Source organism: Nomascus leucogenys, chromosome 22a (genome assembly GCF_006542625.1).
Source record: "Nomascus leucogenys isolate Asia chromosome 22a, Asia_NLE_v1, whole genome shotgun sequence".
NCBI lineage: Eukaryota > Metazoa > Chordata > Mammalia > Primates > Hylobatidae > Nomascus > Nomascus leucogenys.
Window position 1 is genome coordinate 72,182,037 of NC_044402.1, and position 22,267 is coordinate 72,204,303.

Sequence of the window (22,267 nt, forward strand, 5' to 3'; positions counted from 1 at the left end):
GATCATGGTTCACTGCAGCTTCTCCCTCCCTGGGCTCAAGTGATCCTCCCACCTCACCTCCCGAGTAGCTGGGACTATAGTCGTGTGCCACCACACCTGGCTAGTTTTTGTATTTTTTGTAAAGATGGCATTTTGCCATGTTGCCCAGACTGGTCTCGAACTCCTGGGCTCAAGCGATCTGCCTACCTTGGCCTCCCAAAGTGCTAGGATTACAGGTGTGAGCCACTGCCCTCAGCCAGAACAAGAGGTTTTTACATATGAAAAGTCTCAAAAAAATTTTATTCCACTTTCCTCAAGAAGCCATTGCAGGAAGTATTCTACCAAAAATAAGTAAACCACAATAAAAGAAGAGATAAAATGCAGCAAACAGGAGGTTCAACGTAACAGAACAGCAAATGGATTCTCCAAGGTAAAAGTGAAGGGCGATCACAGAATGACTCCTATGGAGCAAGCTTACACAGTCTGGCTTCTGGCCCTGAAGCAGGTGAGGAAACAACAGGAAAATGGTGCAGCTGCTGTGGAAAACAGTCAGGTGGTTCCTCAAAAAGTTAAACAGAATTATCATATGACCCAGAAATTCCACTCCTATGTATATAGCCAAAAGAACTGAAAACAGGTATTCAAACAAATATTTGTATACATATGTTCATAGCAGCACTATAAACAATAACCATAAGGTGGGAACAACCCAAAGGTCCATCAGCTGATGAATGGATAGACAAAATATATTTATACTATATTATACAATGGAATAGTATTCAGCCACAAAAAAGGAATACAGCACTGATATATGCTACAACATGGATAATTCTTAAAAACATTATGCTAAGTGGAAAAAAAAAACAGATGCAAAAGTTCATATTGTTTGGCCAGGCGTGGTGGCTCACACCTGTAATGCCAGCACTTTGGGATGCTGAGGTGGGTGGATCACCTGAGGTCAGGAGTTCGAGACTAGCCTGGCCAACATGGTGAAACCCTGTCTGTACTAAAAATACAAAAAATTAGCCAGGCATAGTGGCGCATGCCTGTAATCCCAGCTACTCAGGAGGCTGAGGCAGGAGAATCGCTTGAACCCAGGAGGCGGAGGTTGCAGTGAGCTGAGATCACGCCATTGCACACCAGCCTGGACGACAAGAGCAAAATTCTGTCTCAAAAAAAAAGTTCATATTGTACAATTCCATTTATATTAAATATCCATAATAGGTAAATCCATAGAGACAGAAAGTAGGCTGGAAGTTGCCAGAGCTCACGGGGAAGCAGAAATAGAAAGTGACTGCTTAATGGAACAAGGTTTCTTTTTGGGATGATAAAAATGTTTTGGAACTAGATATAAGACACTGTGAACGTACTAAATGCCACTAAATTGTGCACTTTTATTTATTTTATTTTTAATTTTTTTTAGATGGAGTCTCACTCTGTCACCCAGGCTGGAGTGCAGTGATGCAATCTCAGCTCACTGCAACCTCCACCTCCTGGGTTCAAGTGATTCTCCTGCCTCCAAGTGATTCTCCTGCCTCAGCCTCTCCAGTAGCTGGGATTATGGCACTCACCACCTCGCCTGGCTAATTTTTGTATTTTTAGTGGAGACAAGGTTTCGCCATGTCGGCCAGGCTGGTCTTAAAGTCCTGATCTCAAGTGATCTGCCCACCTCAGCCTCCCAAAGTGCTGGGATTACAGGTGTGAGCTACCACACCTGGCCTAAATTGTGCACTTTTAAATGATTAATTTTATGTAAATTTTACCTCAAATTTTTTTAAAAAAGAAAGCAAGCTCCTGGAGAGCTCCAAGAAGATGAAATTAATAGAATACCTAATGTGTTTTAAACGCATTAAAAAGAGATCTTAATAATTGGGCCAAGGTTTGAAAATGACTTAGTATTAGTACACAGAAAACTAAACAAATGAAAACTAGAAACTCTAAGAACAATAACTTTAGGCCAGGTGCAGTGGTTCACTCCCGTAATCCCAGCACTTTGGGTGGTCAAGGCAGGCAGATCACTTGAGGCCAGGAGTTCAGGACCAGCCTGGCCAACACGGCAAAAGCCCACCTCTACTAAAAATACAAAAATTAGCCAGGTGTGGTGGCACACTCCTGTAATCCCATCTACTTGAGTGGCTGAGACATGAGAATTGCTTGAACCAAGAGGTGGAAGTTACAATGAGCCAGGATCATACCACTGCACTCCAGCCTGAGCAACAGAGCCAGACTCTGTCTCAAAAAAAAATAATAATAACTTCAGCCACCAATAGTAGTTACAAAATTATAATAACTCATAGGATTACTGATCTAAGCAAAATCATGACATAATTATATTAGGGGAAAAGGGGACAGAAGTCCAAGTCTGTGATAGAGAGGGAGAGGAGAGAGGTGAAAGAACTAGCTTCTTTTTTTTTTTTGAGATGGAGTCTCACTCTGTCGCCCAGGCTGGAGTGCAGTGGTGTGATCCCAGCTCACTGCAAGCTCCGCCTCCCAGGTTCACACCATTCTCCTGCCTCAGCCTCCCAAGTAGCTGGGACTACAGGCGCCCGCCACCACACCCGGCTAATTTTTTGTATTTTTAATAGAGACAGGGTTTCACCATGTTAGCCAGGATGGTCTCCTGACCTCGTGATCCGCCCGCCTCAGCCTCCCAAAGTGCTGGGATTACAGGCGTGAGCCACTGCGCCTGGCCGTGAAAGAACTAGCTTCTAATCTTCTATAGTTAGGATACAATTAAAAAGTACTTAAAAGTAGAAAATTAAAAAGTAGAAGTGCTTTACTATTTAAATAAATGGAAGTAAACACTGAAAGAAATAGCTATTAAGAGTTTTAAAAAGTTGTCTCTGGTGAGGGGGAAATTTAAAAAATAGGAGTGAAATACCAAACTTCTATTTTTGTAATAAACTTAATAAATACAAAGGGAAGGACACAGAAGAAGAATAGTATATATTGATACCTGTTATGAAAACTAAGCTCACCTGGAGAAACTGCGTGAATTCTGTGTAGTTAAGATGCTTCTTCCGGTTATGCCCAAAATGCAGTCGGATAAATTCACAATCCCAGTTAAAAGGGATATGATGATGAATAATAGTCTGTCCAAAAATTTCTTTGACATTTTCTTAAAAGGGAAAACAAAAATAAATCAATTATATCTGGAATAAGTAGTTTAACCCACTGCAATGCTCCTACAGAAAAAAATTAAGAGTTTTAAAAGTCAATATCATCTGCTTCTATTAAAATAACTGCAATTTTTTTGTGTGCCCAGAAACCATGCGCAGGAACACAATTGATACAAAAAAATATAATTTTACACTTAAGAATATGTACCACTGCATATAAGGCCATGGGATTCTTAATTTCTCTTTATTTAGTTTTAACTAGAAAGTGATTTCTATCTTACGTTATAAATGGCTGCTACTTTACATCCCGTATAAAATCAATAGTGTTTTCCCAGTTCCTCAAGGAGTCGAATTAAACCCTTTATCAGAAGCATGAATACCTAAATTACAGTATAATGCAATATTTGTCATACTAAGTATGGTTTGATTGAGGCTTGATTATTACATTCACACTAGCCTGAATATGTCTATTGAAGATAGGTATAAGAAAAACTACCAAAAGCATATCATTAGCTCAGCAGCAAGCACCTTATTAAAAGCTTCTGATATTGTTAAAAATATGGTATTGACACAAAGCTTCAAAATCCCCATAAAATCCATGATTATTAGTCTGAACTATTAAAATATTTTAAGATAAGTTAAATTAGTGATTCACTTTTAAATAAAGAGCTAAATATGGTACACTAATTTTTAGATAGGAACTAGTCACACTGTGTAACATACAACCAAAACCCTCTGGCAGCTTGTCTTCATGCACTAACAATGTCATTTACATTCTTACAGAGTTCTATACTTACTATAAAAGTCAATTCACAAATGACTGGTACTTTAACAAGCATAGACTGGATAAACTCATTTAGAAGCTCATGCCAAAAAAAAAAAATCATGAACAAAGTTAAGAAAGCAGGAAGCCTGATTTACTGATGTCTTAAGAACAAAATTATTTTCAAATTTCAGCCAATTTTATTAGTTGAAGGGTTTTGCCATCAATAGCTATCAGTTATACTAGAGAATTAGTAAACACACATTTAAGGTTTTATAATCTCCAACTATGCTATTTTCTCTAATTTCTGCAAATTCTTTAAATAAGATACTGATCTCATATTGTAAATGATTTAATGGATTCCCTTTAGTTTTATATACATACACTTTTTCTTAATAAAAGCATTACTACTGGAATAGGGGAATGTAAGAATTCTGAACTGGACGTTCTACCAGTCTAGAGTCAATATAATAGCTCTGAATAGATTGCAGCAATCAGCAAAGTTGGAAGAAGGCATTGGATGTCACTGGGGAGATGGGATTCTCATCTTTTCTTTCAAATGGAATGCAGGATTCATTTCTTCCCTAAGTAGGGACAAATACTTCAGAGTTTTCAAATAGGTTAAGCATTTTCACCTTACATAAATACAAATTTAAAAAGCAAAGAATTAACCCAATAGCAATTTGTGGGATCCTGGTTTCTAACCAACACAAAAGATGATCCTTAAATCTATGTGAAACTTCCAAGTTGTAAAATATGTTAAAGTTTACAAAACAATTAAAATAATAAAGATAGCAGAAAATATTTAGGGCTACAAATATTGTAGCAGATCATTAAAGATTTTTAGGATCTTTCTAACTTAATTAATTAGCTGTTTCTAGTCCCAAATTAATTAATTTCTTACTTTCAAGGTCTAACAAAAAGAAGTGTTTCATCTCCAAGTTAAAAAAAATTAAAAATGGAAAGCAAATTAGAACAAATTACTATATTTATTTAAGTAACATTACAATTATTAAAGGGAATAGTTATTTCATGGTAACCTTTTAAAGGTTATTTCAAAAGTTAAAATATAATTATTTGATAATAAATGTATGTATTACTACCTAGATAATTCTTATATAATGGTAGAATGAAATTGAATCCCTTTTACATAATAAGAAAATATCAGAATCTCAAATGTGAAACTATATAAAATAAAGTCCAAAATGCAAAAGCATTCAAGCTAAGAAAATTTAATTATCTATAAAAAATTTTTTGGCTGGGCACAGTGGCTCACGCCTGTAATCCCAGCACTTTGGGAGGCCAAGGCAGGCTGATCACGAGGTCAAGAGTTAGAGACCAACCTGGCCCCCATGGTGAAACTCTGTCTCTACTAAAAATACAAAAATTAGCCAGGCATGGTGGCGCACGCCTGTAGTCCCATCTACTCGGGAGGCTGAGGCAGGAGAATTGCTTGAACCGGGAGGCGGAGGTTGCAGTGAGCTGAGATTGTGCCACAGCACTCCAGCTGGGTGACAGAGCAAGGCTCTGTCTCACAAAAAAAAAAAAAAAAAAAAAGTTTCTATTATCACAAAAAGGATATTTATGAACTAAATTTATAATGTATAATTTACATCTGGAAAATATCTCTGTAATAAAAACTTTAGATATCCTATTTCATAAACTTCTTAGCCATCTCTAAATAAGATCTTAGAATGTCTCTGAAACAATTAAAATGATGGCCTAAATTAGTCATAGTGATCTCCCCAAATACAGAAGTGTCATTTTCCATGAGTATTTGGACATTTTCTACTTCTCCCAAAGTGGTCACTTGACAGCTTTATATATGGTTTTGTTATGATCATTATTATATGCTGTAGTTTATTTACCCTGATACTTTTAGGGTTTTTTTAAGACACATCATGGACTACTATAATTACTAGAACTAATAAGATTACAAACCTACTTTAGCACTTCTGGAGATGTATTCTACTTCTCTTCTGTTGTCACTGTTTCTACCACCAAGTGCCTGAGGCTGATTCAGATACACAGAAATAATTAGTAGAACTATTGTTTTCAAGTCCAATTCATAAATTGCCACTTTACTTTTATCGGAATGTGATAAATAAAATTATATAAAAGCTCCAGAACTGGAGAGCTTATGCTTGTATGAGGTAATAACTCAAACAGCTGGTGTTATATGTTACCCAGCTTTATCAGGTCCTGAATGACATGAAAGGGAACACCAATAGTCTCAAATATACCAAATACATCTAACTGAAACTGCATAGCAAGTTCCACCACCCCCAGAGAGAATCCCGTCTTTCCAGTGGCAAACAAGGATCTTTTTTTTGCCATGTTTAAGAATGCTATTTCTGTAAAATAGTTCTGGCCTGGAAGAAAGGGAAATGACAGTCACATCTTATTGGCAGCAAAATCACGATATAGTATTTTATACTAGGTTGGCATAGCTAAGAGAACCAGGAATCCATTAGTTTTCTGACATATAGAAAACAATAGACGACTTTTTCACTTCCTGCAGAGCATGGGCTTATGAAAGGGATCGTTTGTACTTCCATCGAAAAGGGAACTGGGGCCAAATACAAAAGTAGCCTGTCATTATGTTCTCTTTGCTCAAAGGAGAGGAGCACAATGATTTGTCAGGAGAGCAGGTAATGGTGACAACTGTGATTAAGTAAAAATGTTCACAGATGTGTAACATTAGTCAGTTTAGCTGTATCAGTCACTTATGATGATTGGACTAGATGAAATACACATTAAATCATATATATTATGCAAATATGTCTTAACAGAGATTTTAATTCCCCCAGCAACCCATACTTGTGTCTCCCCATCTCATCCACCCTCATCCCTCCCCTGGTTCTTATGGGCACTTCCTACTGGTCTTGTTCACCTTTCTGCAGTACAAAATTACCTCTGACCGGGGCTGGCACTCTTCTCCAAGACTGCCACCATGCCTGTTCCATGAATGAGCCTGGAAGGAGCTGCTGTACCAACGGTGTGGCCAGAGAACTCCTCCTGTAGGTATACAAGCCATCAGCCCTGTGACACAGCCCACCTACCATCAGCCCAACGACATCCTTATTCCAAGGATTCCAGCCCAGCAGGAGCCACTACAACCAACTTATAGGCTTGAGACCAAACATTCTTATTGTCAGGGGGAAAAGTTCCTCAGTAGCTGAGTTTCACCTGCACAGTTCTTAAAGTGAAGTCAGACAGGTTTTTAGGACTCCCACCATGAATGGTGAATATCCTTGTATATAGCTGAACAAAAACAATGGTGAGACTTGTAGAAGTGAAGAGTTTTTCAGTGAAGGAAAAATTGGGAGGAAAGAGGAGGAACAACTGGGAAGCCAAAAAAGAAAACAAAGGAAAACAAACAACAACAACAAAAAGACCAACAACAGGAACTTGTAGAGGAAGTCCCAATCAACATGGCATGTAGACTCAGTCCCAGACTTCTGGGTTCTACTCTCAGATGGTCATTAGTTTCCTGAATGACCTCCTGTTTCTCTGAGGGAAAGTATTTCTATTAGCCTTTTACCTACCTCTAGAAGGGACTACTGCATAGTCAATAGAGTAGTCCTGCTGTCAAATATATGTAAAGGTCCATTTCTCAGGAAAGATGAGTTTGTATTTAAAGACTATCTATCGGTTGGGCGCGGTGGCTCATGCCTATAATCTCAGCACTTTGGGAGGCCAAGGCAGGTGGATCACCTGAGGTTAGAAGTTTGAGACCAGCCTGGCCAACATGGTGAAACCCTGTCTCTAATAAAAATAGAAAAAGTTAGTCGGGCATGGTGGCACATGCCTGTAGTCCAGCTACTAGGGAAGCTGAGGCAGAAGGATCGCTAGATCCCGGGAGGTGGAGGTTGCAGTGAGCCGAGATCACACCACTGCACTCCACCCTGTGCGACACAGCAAGACCCTGTCTCAAAATAAATAAATAAATAAATAAATACATACATACATACATACATACATACATACATACATACTATTATTATTGAAGCTAGACGCTTCAACGGTCTATCATCAAATAGCAAAAAAACTAATAACACTCCATCCTTTTTTAACCTTGAACTCTTAAGCTACTCTAATAGCCTTGAGTACTAAAAAAAAGCAAAAAACAAAAAACTTCTCTGCAATATCCGAAAGCAACACAAAGAAAAAAAAATATCAAAAATTCTTCTTAATTTGAATACTCAGGTGAAGATCTACTTCTTACCAAATTAAGCTATATATTTATTATCATAGAATTTTCATTTCTTTTTATGGAAGTCTTTCTCTGCCATGCAGGCTGAAATCAGTGGTGTGATCTTTTTTTTTTTGAGACGGAGTTTTGCTCTGTTGCCCAGGCTGGAGGGCAGTGGCGCAATCTCGGCTCACTAACCTCAGCCTCCCGGGTTCACGCCATTCTCCTACCTGAGCCTCCTGAGTAGCTGGGACTACAGGCATCCGCCACCATGCCCGGCTAATTTTTTTGTATTTTTAGTAGAGATGGGGTTTCACCGTATTAGCCAGGATGGTCTCGATCTCCTGACCTCGTGATCCGCCCGCCTCGGCCTCCCAAAGTGCTGAGATTACAGGCATGAGCCACCGTGCCTGGCCCAGTGGTGTGATCTTGGCTCACTGCAACCTCTGCCTCCCAGGTTCAAGAGATTATCCCACCTCAGCCTCCCAAGTAGCTGGGGTTACAGGTGCATACCCCCATAACTGGCTAATTTTTTTGTATTTTTAGTAAAGACAGGGTTTCACCATGTTGCCCAGGCTGGTCTTGAACTCCTGGCCTTAAGTGATCCTCCTGCCTCGGCCTCCCAAAGTACTGGGATTATAGGCAAAAGCCACCATGCCTGGCAGCCATAGAATTCCCTTTTTTTTTTTTTTTTTTTTTTTTGAGATGGAGTCTCACTGTGTCACCCAGGCTGGAATACGGTGGCATGACCTTGGCTCACTACAGCCTCTGCCTCCCAGATTCAAGCAATTCTCCTGCCTCAGCCTCCCAAGTAGCTGAGATTACAGGTGCATGCCACCACGCCCAGCTAACTTTTATATTTTTGCTAGAGACAGGGTTTCACCATGTTGGCCAGGCTGGTCTTTTTTTTTTTTTTTTTTTTTTGAGACAGAGTCTTGCTCTGTCGCCCAGGCTGCAGTGCAGTGGCCTGATCTTGGCTCACTGCAACCTCCACCTCCTGGGGTCAAGCAATTCTTCTGCCTCAGCCTCCCAAGTAGCTGGGATTACAGGCATGCGCCAACACGCTTAGCTGATTTTTTTGTATTTTTAGTAGAGATGGGGTTTCACCATATTGGCCAGGCTGGTCTCGAACTCCTGCTCCTGATCTGCCTCAGCCTCCCAAAGTGCTGGGATTACAGGCATGAGCCACTGCACCCGGCCCAGCAGGCTGGTCTTGAACTCCTGACCTCAGGTGATCCTCCTGCCTCGGCCTCCCAAAGTGCTGGGATTACAGGCGTGAGCCACTGCACCTGGCCACCACAGAGTTTCATATTATTCCATGTCTATAGCTTTGTTTCCAGTGAGAAAGGGTACATTTTTCATAACTACACTTCCATCTCCTGGCTCTTTAAAATAGTAACAATAGTTGTGCCTAACCCACCCCAATTTATTCTCTCCTTCAGGGAAAAACAGCCTATTTCAGAGGCACAAATGGAACACATTTTTATTTGCTATATGTATTAATGGTCAAACATAGTACTACATTTAAAGGAATCTCTGCTTTTTGAGGTTTCTTCAGTCAGAGGGTGCGGATGTGTCCTTGGAAAAGTTTACTGTGAAGAGTGTCCACTCCTAGGCAAACACCAAATTTGGAACACAATGTTGATGTTAATAGAGAACTCAGAACATACAACATGTTTCATACTCTTTTTATCAGTTAATAGACAACAGTTTGTTGTGTTTTTTTTTTTTTTGAGACGGAATTGCGTTCTTTCACCCAGGCTGGAGTGCAGTGGTGCAATCTCAGCTCACTGCAACCTCCACCTTCTGGTTTCAAGCTATTCTCCTGCCTCAGCCTCCGAAGTAACTGGGATCACAGTTGCCCACCACCACGCCTGGCTTATTTTTGTATTTTTAGTAGAGACAGGGTTTCACCCTATTGGCCAGGCTGGTCTCAAACTCCTGACCTTGTGATCCGCCCACCTTGGCCTCCCAAAGTGCTGGGATTACAGGCGTGAGCCACCGCGCCTGGCCCCTTAAAAAAAAAAAAGATTACATCTTTAGTAAGGCAATAGGCCTTTTTTTCATTTGAGACAGGGTTTCACTCCAGTCACCCAGGCTAGAGTGTAATGGCACAATCTCAACTCATTGCAACCTCCACCTCCCAGGCTCAAGCAATCCTCCTGCCTCAGCCTCCCGAGTAGCTGGGACTACAGGCATGTGCCACCATGCCCAGCTAATTTTTGTGTTTTTAGTAGAGATGGGGTTTCACCATGTCACCCGTGCTGGTCTTGAACTCCTGGGCTCAAGCGGTCTGCCCACCTTGGCCTCCCAAACTGCTGGGATTACAGACATGAGCCACTGCGCCCGGCCTTTTTTTTAACTTGGATTTTAAATGCATGGCAGCTACTGACAACATGATGTAGTATAACTACTTATCTAGGTTACCTGAATCTAATAGTACTGAACAGGATCTCCAGTACACTTGTGGACAATGGTGAGACCAAGGCACACTTACACTGTAGCTAGCACACACCAGTCATGCAATGGCCTCTACAAGGCTCATGCCACCTGATAGTAACAGATATACAAACCATTAAGTAATTATCCACAGCATGCATTAAAAGTTTTATTAAAGAAACATCAAAGAGGAAACAATTAACTAATATTTCATTCACTCTTTAAAAAAACTCCAGAACCCTTTCCTGAGCTTTCACATTCTGAAATGGATTTCCAAGGCCTCAATCTAAGCCCTCTCCCCAGAGCAGAGGTATCTTTAACAACAAAAAACCTCATATAAACACTCAAGTAAATGTTCAATATTACTACTTATATAAATACTTGCAAAGATGCACACAGTTTAAGTATATAATTTGATGTGTATAAAATCATATCTAAAAAAAGCATAAATGAGAACAATATATACAAGTACACAGATAACATTATCATCATAGTCTACAAGAGATGCTGATGGCATAACAGGTTTTCTCCACTTCCTTACACCTTGCATCTAATATTGTCTTCCAACTTTCTCTCATGTGCACAAGAGAAAACTATAAATAGCTCTAAACTAGAAAACAGAAGGCCATTTGGTGAAAAGGATTTAACTCTATTTAGAATGGATCTAAAATTTCCTTTTACCTAAACATGTGCCTATAAATACATAAGCACAATTCATTTTATTAAGTGGGTACAAACATGAAAGCTGACCTTCACCCCAGATCCAAAATCCTATAAAAATAAACTCCAAGTTAATTATTTCCTTATGCAGAAATTCTGTAGTCTTGAATATGGCTTGAAATAAGCAGTCCCTAGAAATCTTGTTAAACGGCATTTGCTACAACAGTTTCAGTATTTTTCCTCTTAAAAATATGAAAGGAAACTTTCTTTTATTATTTCTCTCGTTCTACTTAAGAAAATTTGTCTCAAAGTGGATCTTTAAAACTAGGAAGGCAGGGACAGAAGGTGAAATGGTCAAAGTCCTTAGGAAATAGGTGAGCACCATCAAGAGAGCCAACCAGCTAGCCAGGAAACCCAGAACAGAAACAGGGTACAGCTTCTAAAAAACGTTTTAAATTTTTTAGAGGCTGGGTATCACTATGTTGTGCAAGCTGGCCTCAAACTCTGGGCTCAAGAGATCCTCCCATTTCAGCCTCCCAAGGAGCTGAAATCACTCCTTCGGGAGCTGAGATTACAGGTATGCGCCACTGCACCTGGCTTCATCTTTTTCTTATTCCATAATAATATTCCTGTCTCTAGATTATGGAGGAAAAGAATGAAAGCAAGATTCTTGAGGGCTCATATATTCTTCAGTTTATACCTGGTACCATAAAAACTAAAACTGATTTGCGTTTAATCCTAACTATATTTCTAAAAATTCTAATTCATAAATCATAGTCTGAAAGAAAAACAGAAGACCTATAAAAAGCTAAAGTTGGCTGGGCGTGGTGGCTCACGCCTGTAATCTCAGCACTTTGGGAGGCCAAGGTGGGCGGATCACCTGAGGTCAGGAGTTTGAGACTGGCCAGCCTGACCAACATGGGCGAAGCCCCGTCTCTACTAAAAATACAAAAATTAGCCAGGCGTGGTGACAGGCGCCTGTAATCCCAGGTACTCGGGAAGCTGAAGCAGGAGAATCACTTGAACCCAGGAGGCAGAGGTTGCAGTGAGCCAAGATCGCGCCACTGCACTCCAGCCTGGGTGACAGAGTTAGGCTCCACCTCCAAAAAAAAAAAACAAACAAACAAAACTAAAGTTGAGATCTAATAACTACAAGCTTTCATTTACATTAAATAAGGCATATATATAAACTTAGCTACTTCTAAACTCATTTTAATCTATTTATTAACAATGGCATGTGTCTTTATTATTAAGTTGGTCTTGACAGTCTGTTGGATGAAGTGGCTTGAGTTACTAATTTTATAATAATAGAAACTGGGAAAAGTAATTAAATGGAGGAGACACAAAGAACCATGATATCAAGGTACAGAGACAAAAATTAGAATTTGACTGTGAGATCTAATTCTTCATGCACACAGGATATAAGCACAGGGCACTGTCACTAACTCAGACATCTGAATCAAGTTATTTTCCAAGCATTTCTGCATCACATTTGTGAGATATGTGAGCATGTGTGATACCCACTGAAAATAGAAAATGCAGCATTACTAGTAGTACATAGTTAATGCTGAATGAGATGATGGAGGTTTTGTGCCTTAAACTACAGAATCTAGGTGTTTCTGAGGAAAGTCAACATTCTTCAGGAGGCAAGATGGCCGAAGCTTGCTCCAAAGGAGGAGGATGCCAAGATTTATATGCAAAAATCTAAATAACTCTGCATAGCAGGCCGGGCGCGGTGGCTCAGGCCTGTAATCCCAGCACTTTGGGAGGCTGAGACAGGCGGATCATGAGGTCAAGTGTTCGAGACCAGCCTGGCCAACATGGTAAAACCCCATCTCCACTAAGAATACAAAAATTAGCTGGGCATGGTGGCGCATGCCTGTAATCCCAGCTACTTGGGAGGCTGAGGCAGGAGAATCACTTGAACCCGGGAGGCAGAGGTTGCAGTGAGCCAAGATCACGCCACTGCAATCCAGCCTGGGAGACAGAGCAAGACTCCGTCTCAAAAAACAAAACAAAACAAAACAAAAACAAAGCAAAACAAAACAAAAAACTCTGCATAGCATTTTTTTGGAAAGTCTTCTCATACAGAATATAGTTGAGTCAGTCAATCAATGCCAAGCGAGAAAATGTGTCCACCAAAATTACGACCAAGGCACTGCTGGTCCTTCTGATTGACTGACTAATACTTTCTCACCACTGTGACCATTGCAGTGATAATTCTTCCTTCAAGTTTAACTAAAGGACATCTATTTTATAACTCAAACACCATCGTGAATAAGTGTTTAGTGCCATAACTCAGGGAAAGCCTGATTTTCAAGGGTGTTTCTACAAATATCCATGCCAATTCACACTATAAAAGGGGGATTAAGTTTAATTTTGCAAGATGAAAAATTTCTGGAGATCTCTTTCACAACAATGTGAATATACTTAATACTACTAAACTATACATTTAAAATGGTTAAGACAGTAAATTTTATCTTGTGTTTTTTGCCACAATAAAAACAATTCAAATATTTTAAAAAGGTGGGGACAGTGCTCAAGGTCCTTGAACTACTACATGGTTTTTAGGAAAAAATTGTTTTAAGAAAAATTAGCCAATACTTTTACTAAACATATACTAATTTCTGTAAAAAAGTGTCTTTAATATATGGTTACAAGTAAAAACCCTAGTGTATACACCCGTGAAACATCAACAATGTGTTACATTATGCGTCTACTAGAGGATTTAAATAAATTTCTACATCCATGTCAAATGGCAATTTTAATATTCTAGCCTCTTTCCTAAAACTGAAATCTAAAATTCAGGTTCAGAGAACACTAACTAATTTTGCCTTGATATCCTCCTTCAGTTCCATTCTTGGTGTTACAATGACATCGTAGCAATTTTCCAAGGATGCTACAAGAGAAGCTCTGAACTCCCTATCTAAAAATCACTTAAAGAATAAGAAAATTGTTTCATGTTGTTCAAAATCTACCTCGTAAGGAATTTTGCCCAGGCTGGCCCAGAACAAGAAAATCTTACACCATTTATTTTACGAATGTGAAAGTGTCAGTGACTCAATGACCTAAAGCAACAGCATTACTATACTTCTTCATCTTTGGCAACAGTTTAATGCTTTGAAAAAATAAAGCCATCTTTATCTGCATAAATCCTTTTAGGAAATTCAATTATGGATCAGGTCCTAAATAAGCAGCAATCTATATTTAGTTACTAGATTTAGCAATTGAAGACTGGACCAGCACCATTAACTTATCACTTATAATCTTCTTTTTCCCTTACCAAATGTCACCTCTCCATTTCCACTCTTGTCAAACAACTGGAAAGCCACTATGAACATGGAATCTGGAGCACATAAAACAGATTCAAATGCCAAAAACTCTTGATAGGAGATCAACCTGGAATAAAATATAAAACGTCATTGGCTGGTGAAGAAAGGGAAAGCATCAGGCATTTAATCTGTCTTTACTATGTAAACTGTAGCTCAGGGTAACCAAATAATTGATAAAGGGTAGTTTCTTTTTATAGAGGTACTTCAGATAAGGAAGGAAGGGAGAATTAGAATATCACCCTTTTGTAAGCCCCTAGAAAATTAATGAAACTGGGCAATAATCAATAGCTCCTAACATCATGAAGACAGTGAACCAGGCAAAATATAATTAAACCTGAATCTGATCAAGTCTCTGGATCAGTTTCTCAACCTCAGTACTGCTGACATTTTAAGTTGGATAATTCTTTGTTGTGGGGGTTTCCTGTGCTTTGTAGCATGTTTAGCAGCATCCCTGGCCTCTACCCACTAGATGCCAATAGCATCCCCAAGTTGTGACCAGCAAAAATGTCTCCAGACATTGCCAAATATCCCCTGGAGAGCAAAATCACCCCTGTTGAGAACCACTGCTCTAGAACTATTCATTAATTTACAGAAAATACAACGAACAAAGGAGCATGTTCGCCACCACCACATAAATGCAGACTATAGGAAATGACAGAAGCAACATTCCATAGTTGCAGAAAAATAATTTTTAATGAAGCTATGAAAAGGATTCTTCTTTTTTTAAGGGGCCATGCTAATCTCTGTATCATTCCAATTTTATTATATGTGCTGCTGAGGCAAGCACAGGGAATCTCAATCTTAAAAGACCTAAGAGATATAACAATGAATCACAATATACATCCTTATTTGGATTCTAATTTAAACAAAGTAAAAAAAAAATTTTTTTTAATTTATAAGATAATCCGGGAAATGGAAATACCAATATAATGCAAATGCTTGATGATATTAAGAAATCAATGTTTTTAGGAGGTTTTTTGGGTTGTTGTTAAGCATTATCTTTTAGAGATACACAGTGAGACACTTGCAAATGAAATACGTCATCTAGAATTTGCCTCAAAATAATCCAGAGGATGGAGAAGAGATGGAGGTATAAACAAAATAATTATTTTGGTAATGATTAAAAGTAGGTGATGAGTTCATAGAATTTACATTATTCTCTGTGTTATACATGTTTGAAATATCACTAATAAAAATTTTGGCCAGACACAGTGGCTCACATCTGTAATCCCAGCACTTTGAGAGGCTGAGGCACGAGAATTGCTTGAGTCCAGGAGTTTAAGACCAACCTGGGCAACATAGGGAGACTCTACCTCTACAAAAAGTAAAAATAAAAAATTAGCTGGGCATGGTGGCACACAACTGTAATCCCAACAACTCAGGAGGCTGAGGTGGGAGGACTGCTTGAGCCCAGGAAGTAGAGGCTGTAATAAGCCATGACCGTGCTACGGCACTCCAGCCTGGGCGACAGACCAGACTCTGTCTCAATAAATAAATTAATTAAATTAAAATAAAACTTTTAGAGGCAGGGCACAGTGGCTCACGCCTGTAATGCCAGCACTTTGGGAGGCTGAGGCAGGCAGATCACTTGAGCTCAGGAGTTCAACAGCAGCTTAGGCAATATGGTGAAACCCCGTCTCTACAAAAAATACAAAAATTAGCCAGGTGTGGTGGTGTGCACCTGTAGTACCAACTACTTGGGAGGCTGAAGTGGGAGGACAGTTTAAGCCCAGGAGGCAGAGGTTGCAGTGAGCCAAGATTGTGCCACTGTACTTCAGCCTGGGTAACAGAGCCAGACCCTGTTTTTAAAAAAAAAAAATTTTTTTAATAAAAATGTTAAAAGGAAAAATCAAAACAAAAAAGGTGGGAGCCAGGTGCAATGTCATGCGCCTGTAGTCCCAGCTACTCAAAAGGATGAGGCAGGAGGATCACTTGAGCCCAGGAGTTCAAGGCTGTAGTATGCAATGCTGGTACCTGTGAATAGTCACTGCACTCCAGCCTGGGTAACAGAGTGAGACCCATTTCAAAACAAAACAAAACTTAACAAAAAGTGGGGGAAACTCGTATGTTGGGTTTCTAGAACTTCATGAGTCCTATTATACTCAAGGTTATAAAATTAACCAGTGGTCAAAACTACACAGAAATTGCCTTCAGTGATCTTACAAAGCCAGCATATACTAGATCTTTCATAGCAAGCTTGCTACAAAGATTCCATACCATCTTGCTGCTCATCAGTAGTGAGTGTCCAAGTAATAGCATTATAAAAATGTGTCTCATATGCACACAGATCTGCAGACTGGTTTTCAATGAAGTATTTTCCTAGGAAACTAATTTGATTATCCAATGTTTTGATAATTGGATTTTATTTCCTTGATTGTCCAATGTTAATTATTCTATATATTTCAAAATGTGTTAATTGATACAAGGATTTTCTATAGTATATCTTTCATGGAATTTCTGTTTGAGGAAGAAAAAAACAGACTGACCAATAATTTTAAAAATAAAAAATAGGCTGATTATGGGTTTTCTTTAAAAAGGCATAACATATTGGTTTTTACAAAATAGCAACAAGACATAAAAAATACACCTACCCTGAAATACAGAATATGTAGCTTTAAAACAAATTTCATGCTCAGTAGTAAAACCTTCTATATTTATGAGAAGAGGACAAAAACTTCTTCCTTAACTAGCAAAGGTCACAAACTATCAGCTGGCAGACTGAATTTGGTCCAAAGATATGTTTTCTTTGGCATGCAAAGTACTGTTTTTTAGTTGCATTAGTTGACATTAAGAAATCACAAGATTTCCCATAAATACTCAGTTTTTCTGGTTTATTTTGATAAATTGCAAGTGTGAACAACACTAGGTTTCTGGTCCCAAGTAGCACCAGCCCCTTGAAGACAAGCAGTCTTTCTCCTTCAGAAAAGCAACCAAACAGGGCTCATCAGTTATCTATCTACAGACCACACTGTCCTTGTGGATTTGAGACTCTTGTCACATAGGTTTCCAATTAAGTAGCCCTTTGTTTAAAACAGAAAGTCTATGGAATTTACTAAATATGTACATTTTGTCTGTCAGCATATTCAAAAAGGCAAATCATATATTCATGCAACTTTTGAGCCAGAAGGACCCTTAGAAAGGCAAACATTAAGTGATCTTCCTCAAAGACATTCAGCAAATCAGTGAGTCTACTTAAAGACTCCTAACTCCTGCCTTCAATTTGGTGTTCTTCCATTACTGTATATCTCCTAACCCTTTCCCAATTTTAAAGTTATAGTTGAAAACCAGAAAGAGTATCTGGCATTAGTAAGTAGACCATTATTATAAGAAACTATTGGGGTAATACTCAGCCATCCCTCAATACTCAGTTACCTTCAGATATATTCAGATATATCACGAGATATATATTCAGATGTATCATGAAAATACACAAAAGCACCAACAACTTAAAAATTAGTCAAAAATCAGCCTGTTATGGCGACATATGCCTGGAGTCCTAGCTACTCAGGAGACTAGGGCAAGAGGATCGCTTGAGCCCACAAGTTCAAGGCTGCAATGAGCTGTGGTTGTGCCACTGCACTTCAGCCTGGGTGACAGAGTGAGACTCTATCTCTAAAAAATAAATAAATAAAAATCAACTGAGTACATTATTCAGCTTTAAAAAGGAATGAAATTCTGACACAGGCTGTAATATAGATGTGCCCTGAAAACATTATGCTATGTGAAATAAGGCAGACACAAAAGGACAAATATTATATTGTTCCACATATATGATAGCTAAAATAGTAGCAATAAGTGGAGTACTGATTATCAGGGGCTGGTTGGAGTGGAAGGAAAGAGAATGGAGAGTCATTATTAATGGGTATGGGGTTTCAGCATGGAATGATAAAAACGTTCTGCAAATGGATACGACAATTTTTTTTTTTTTTTTTTTTTTGAGACGGAGTTTTGCTCTTGTTGCCCAAGCTGGAGTGCAATGGCACTATCTCGGCTCACTGCAACCTCCGCCTCCACCTCCTGGGTTCAAGCAATTCTCCTGCCTCAGCCTCCTGAGTAGCTGGGATTACAGGTGCATGCCACCACACCAGGCTAGTTTTTGTATTTTTAGTAGAAACGGGGTTTCACCATGTTAGCCATGGCTGATTTTGAACTCCTAACCTCAGGTGATCCGCCCGCCTCGGCCTCTCAGAGTGCTGGGATTACAGCCATAAGCCACTGCACCTGGCCTTGGATATGATAATAGTTGCATAACAATGTGAATGCACTTAACATAACAATGTGAACTGTCCACTTAAAAATGATTAAAATGGTAAATGTTATGTATATTTTAACACAATAAAAAAAGTCACTTGAGGTTACCTAGGTGCATACATTTGTCAAAGCTCAGCAAATACACCTTTGAGATTTACATTTTCTTACTATGCGTGAGTATTACATTTAAAGAAAAACACTCAAAGGCTGGGCATGGTGACTCACACCTGTAATCCCAGCACTTTGGGAGGCTGAGGCGGGTGGATCACTTGAGGTCGGTGGATCACTCGAGGTCAGGAGTTTGAGACCAGCCTGGCCAACATGGTGAACTCCCGTCTCTACTAAAAATACAAAAAAAATTAGCCTGGTATAGTGGCGCGTGCCTGTAATCCCAGATATTTGGGTGGCCGAGGTATGAGAATTGCTTGAACCGGGGAGGCAGAGGTTGCAGTGAGCCGAGATTGGGCCACTGCACTCCAGCCTGAGTAACAGAGACACACTCTGTCTCAAAACAAACAACAACAAAAAGCCCTCAAAACAAAAAAACACTAGTAAATAATGTGCATGCTAAAATATTTAAGAACTGTATCAATGTCTGTACTTTACTCTGAAATGTATAAAAACATAAGATAGATTGATGGAAGGATAGAGGGATAGATGGATATATGAAAAAGCAAGAAGAGTCAGATGTTAATAGTAGAATCTGGCCAGGTGCAGTGGCTCACGCCTGTAATCCCAGCACTTGGGAAGGCCAAAGGAGGAGGATTGCTTAAGCCCAAAAGTTCAAGACCAGCCTAAGCAACATAGAAGGACCCTATCTCTACAAAAATATACCAAAATAAATAAAAATTAGCTGTGCATGAGGCAGGCGCCTGTGGTCCCAACTATTTGGGAGGCTGAGGTAGGAGGATCATTTGAGCTCAGGAGGTCGAGGCTGCAGTAAGCCTTGATCACGCCACTGCATTCAGCCTGGGCAACAGAGTGGGACCCTGTCTCAATAATAATAATAAATAATAAAATAATAATAATAAATATAATCTGTGTGGTAGTCTAGGTGGTAGATATATGAGTGTTCACTATAAAATTCTTTCATCTTTCTTGAATGTTTGAAAATTTTCATAATAAAATGTTGGGAGGAATGAGAGAAAAATAAGCCACTTAACAGTCTCTCTGATACTCTCCTCTATTTCAAGCCCACAGTCATTATATACGTACTGTATTATAATGCAACAATATTTTTCTGAAAGCAAGAAATAGTCTGCAATGCTAACATAAAGCAAGCATGTTCCAGAATTTTATTTATTTATTTATTTTAAGAAACAAGGTCTCAATCTGTCTCCCAGCTGGAGAGCAATGGTGCAATCAGAGTTTACTGTAACCTGGAACTCCTGGGTTCAAGTGATCCTCCTACCTCAACCTCCTGAGTAGCTGGGACTACAGACAAGCACCACGATACTCGGTTAATTTTTAAACGTTTTTGTATAGACGGGGTTTTGCTATGTTACCCAGGTTGGTTTTGAACTCCTAGCCTCAGGAGATCCTTCCGCCTTGGCCTCCCAAAGTGCTGGGCTCATAGGCGTGAACCACCATGCCTGGCTCCAGAATGTTTTTAAGGCTCCTTTTCCCTTTATCCTGCCATGGATTCCTTTATTGCTAGAAGGGCCCAATCAATACTTTAATAGAATATATGCAAACCACAAGCTACTAACTGTTGAGTGAAGAAACTACTGATTAGTTCACACTCTTATTAGTTTTTCTTGTAATGGGGATAAGGAAGTACTTTCACTTTTTACCATATTACCCCATTGTCTGACTTTTTAGAAAGAACATGTATTCATTTTATAACTTTGAAAAATATATTTTCTGAATTTGGTGTTTTTTAAAAATTTTCTATGAAGCCCCTTTTTAATTTAGTAAATAGGAACTAATAAAATGACAAAATATTAATGTTAATTTTATAATTTTTAAAAAAATCAAGATTTCTGCATAAAAGTTTCCTCTGTATGCCTGTGTAACATAAAGGAAAACACTTGGGGAAAAAAGTAGAAGAAAAGAACACTGGTTTCCCCATCATAGGAGAACAGAACCTCCAGATAAAATTCTGACTAGGACTAAATATAGAAACTATGGTTCTAGAAGTTACAATTTCAAGCAAGTAACTGTCTAAATATTTTAGATTAGACCACATAATTATAGTCTCTGAGATCTGCATTAAATACATAAAATCATTTTGCTTTTCATTATACACCAGAACTTCAAAGTTTAAGCCACAATCCCACAAATAATACTTGGCTAATGGCTTTTACTTTTAGACAACTGATTGTGCTATTTATAATATATAATGTTGTTTTGTATGTTACATGGCTTTCTACAGCAAGCACCCATATCCAAACACTCCTACTTATTTTACTATCTACTGGGGGAAAGGAGATGGGGAACAAGAGAGAGGGAACAGTTAACATCCTAGAAAACATGGGGGAAGGATTGCAGAGCACAAAAGAGCATGTTTCAACCACTCCTAGACCAATTTTTCTCACACACTTAACCAAATCACTTGAACTTGTTTATACTAGTTCTGCTCATTCAGACTTGGTCTTGAGTGGTTATAAGCAATATTGTATGTTGCCATTTCACATAACATATCTACAGGACTCATCATCAAAAAACTACGATAGAACCAAGGAACACATTTTGGGGCAGGAAACAATGTACCAAGTAAGCTATTCTAATATTTCATCACTGCCCTGGGTTAAGGGGTAGCAAACAGAAAGAGGGAGAACAGAGAATATCTTTTTTCTTTTTTGTTAAGACAGAATCTCACATTTTGCCCCTCAGGCTGGAGTACAGTGGCTCAGTTATAGCTCACTGCAGCCACAAACACTTGGGCTCGATCAATCCTCTTGCCTCATTCTCCCAAGTAGCTAAGGCTATAGGCACACACCACCACGACTGGCTAATTTTTTTCTTTAATTGTGTAGAGATGGGGTTTCACCATGTTGTCCAAGCTAGTCTCAAACTCCTAGCCTCAAGCGATCCTCCCGCCTCAGCCTCCCAAAGTGCTGAGATTACAGGTGTGAGCCACTGTGCCCAGCAGAGAATATCTTTTTAAAAAGATGATTATAAGAAGAAAAATGGGCCAGGTGCGGTGGCTCATGCCTGTAATCCCAGCTCTTTGGGAGGCTGAGGTGGGCGGATCACAAGGTCAGGAGTTGGAGACGACAAGCCTGGCCAAATGGTGAAACCTCGTCTCTACTAAAAACACAAAAATTAGCCGGGCATGGTGGCATGCACCTATAATCCCAGCTACTTGGGAGGCTGAGGCAGGAGAATCACTTGAACCCGGAAGGCAGTGGTTGCAGTGAGCTGAGATCACACCACTGCACTCCAGCCTGGGTGTCAGAGTGAGACTCCATCTCCGACAAAAAAAAAAAAAAAAAAGAAAAGAAAATGTCCTACTTTAACAATGCAACTCAGCCTAGGAGAACCACATGAAGCTTCAAAGAAGATACACTACTGAGATAGAATAGAG

The 22,267-nt window shown here is 39.2% G+C and overlaps 1 protein-coding gene and 1 non-coding gene across 3 annotated transcripts in view; both read right to left on the reverse strand.

The window, feature by feature from the left end:
* Nucleotides 1-22,267, reverse strand: part of SLC25A12 (solute carrier family 25 member 12) — a 112,782-nt gene that overhangs the window by 62,106 nt on the left and 28,409 nt on the right. For both annotated transcript variants that reach the window (XM_030802870.1, XM_003253705.4), the window contains exons 4-5: nucleotides 14,439-14,554; nucleotides 2,958-3,097 (exon numbers count right to left, since the gene is read on the reverse strand). In XM_030802870.1, coding sequence (XP_030658730.1) covers nucleotides 2,958-3,097; nucleotides 14,439-14,554 — 256 coding nt within the window. The remainder of the gene's footprint in view (nucleotides 1-2,957; nucleotides 3,098-14,438; nucleotides 14,555-22,267) is intronic.
* On the reverse strand, nucleotides 15,169-15,274 carry LOC115832577. Its single transcript, XR_004028106.1, has one exon. It is a non-coding gene; the product is annotated as a U6 spliceosomal RNA (small nuclear RNA).